The 1,280-nt window shown below is 67.7% G+C and overlaps 1 protein-coding gene across 1 annotated transcript; it reads left to right on the plus strand.

Moving 5' to 3' along the window:
* Positions 1 to 90: 90 nt before the first annotated feature.
* Positions 91 to 1,276, plus strand: C8G (complement component 8, gamma polypeptide; the record flags this gene model as incomplete). Its single annotated transcript, XM_005881841.2, has 4 exons — positions 91 to 561; positions 664 to 800; positions 924 to 994; positions 1,086 to 1,276. Coding segments are annotated over exons 1-4 (810 nt in total), but the record flags the coding sequence as incomplete, so codon positions are not given.
* Between the last annotated feature and the right edge of the window lie 4 nt (positions 1,277 to 1,280).

Genomic DNA, 1,280 nt, shown 5'->3' on the forward strand with positions numbered 1-1,280 from the left:
GCCTCCGCCGCTCTCCGCTCTCCGTGGTCGGTTCCTAGCAACTGGCTCCAGGAGCCTCTCCCTTCCTCTCTGAAATCAATAAAAATATATTTTAAAAAAGAAAAGACCAGTGCCGACCTCCAGGAGCTGCGAGCGGTTTAACGGAGATAAATGTGCAAAGGCCTGAGCACTGGCCACGGGGAATCGGGTGGCGGCTCCTGGACCAGCCAGGGTCACCTCGGACTCTGGACCCAGGGCCTGGCGCCAGGGCCCTGCGGGGAAGTGCAGGGTCGAGGTCAGATGTCCAGGGTGAGGCCAAACTCAGGAGGCTGGGGCTTGGGGACCAGACGTGACTTCCTGGGCAGCACCGGACAGTGGACTCCGACCCAGGACGTGTTCATCTGCCCTCGGTGTTGCTCAGACCTGGCACCGACCGCCTCCGCCATGCTGCCGCCCAGGACTGCCCTCCTCTGGACTCTGGTCCTGGCTGCTGGCTTCCTGGGTCTGGGGGCTCGGAGACCCCCCCAGCGCCCGTCCCCCATCAGCGCCATCCAGCCCAAGGCTGGCTTCGCCGCTCAGCAGGTGGAGCTGGGGGCGGTGGGGAGGCGGCAGCTCGCCCAGCTTCGTAGGGAGGGTCAGGCCGGGCAGCCCCATCCCCTCAGGCCCTGACACCCCTGCCTCCAGTTTGCAGGGACTTGGTTCCTCGTGGCCGTGGCCTCCTCCTGTCGCTTCCTGCAGGAGCAGGGCCACCGTGCCGAGGCCACCACGGTGAAGGTGGCGCCCCAGGGTGCAGCCATGGCTGTCAACACCTTCCAGAAGCTGTGAGTTCTGCGCGGGCCCCACCGCCACCCCAGCCCCGACCACCCCCCTCTGTGGCCTGTCCTGCTGTCCCGCACGGCTGCCCAGGGCGGGTGCCCGAGCTGCTGTGCCTTCGCCCCTCCCAGGGATGGCATCTGCTGGCAGGTTCGGCAGCTCTACAGAGACACGAAGGTCCCGGGCCGCTTCCTGCTCCGAGGTGAGGCGAGGCAGCAGGAGGGGATGCAGGGCCGGGGGTGGGGCTGACGGCACTGGCCCGGCTCTGGCCGGCTTTGCCCGTCTCTGCCCAGCTCGAGGCGCGAAGGGAGATGTGCACGTGGTTGTCGGGGAGACGGACTACCAGAGCTTCGCCATCCTGTACCTGGAGCGGGCGCGGCGGCTGTCGGTGAAGCTGTACGGTGCGTCCCGGTGGGCGCCCTGGCTCCGTGCACACTTGGCTCCACCAGGGAGCTGGACCAGCCCCGATGGACACACAGCCCCCCCCC

The sequence above is a fragment of the Myotis brandtii genome, unplaced genomic scaffold (assembly GCF_000412655.1).
Source record: "Myotis brandtii unplaced genomic scaffold, ASM41265v1 scaffold691, whole genome shotgun sequence".
NCBI classification, from domain to species: domain Eukaryota; kingdom Metazoa; phylum Chordata; class Mammalia; order Chiroptera; family Vespertilionidae; genus Myotis; species Myotis brandtii.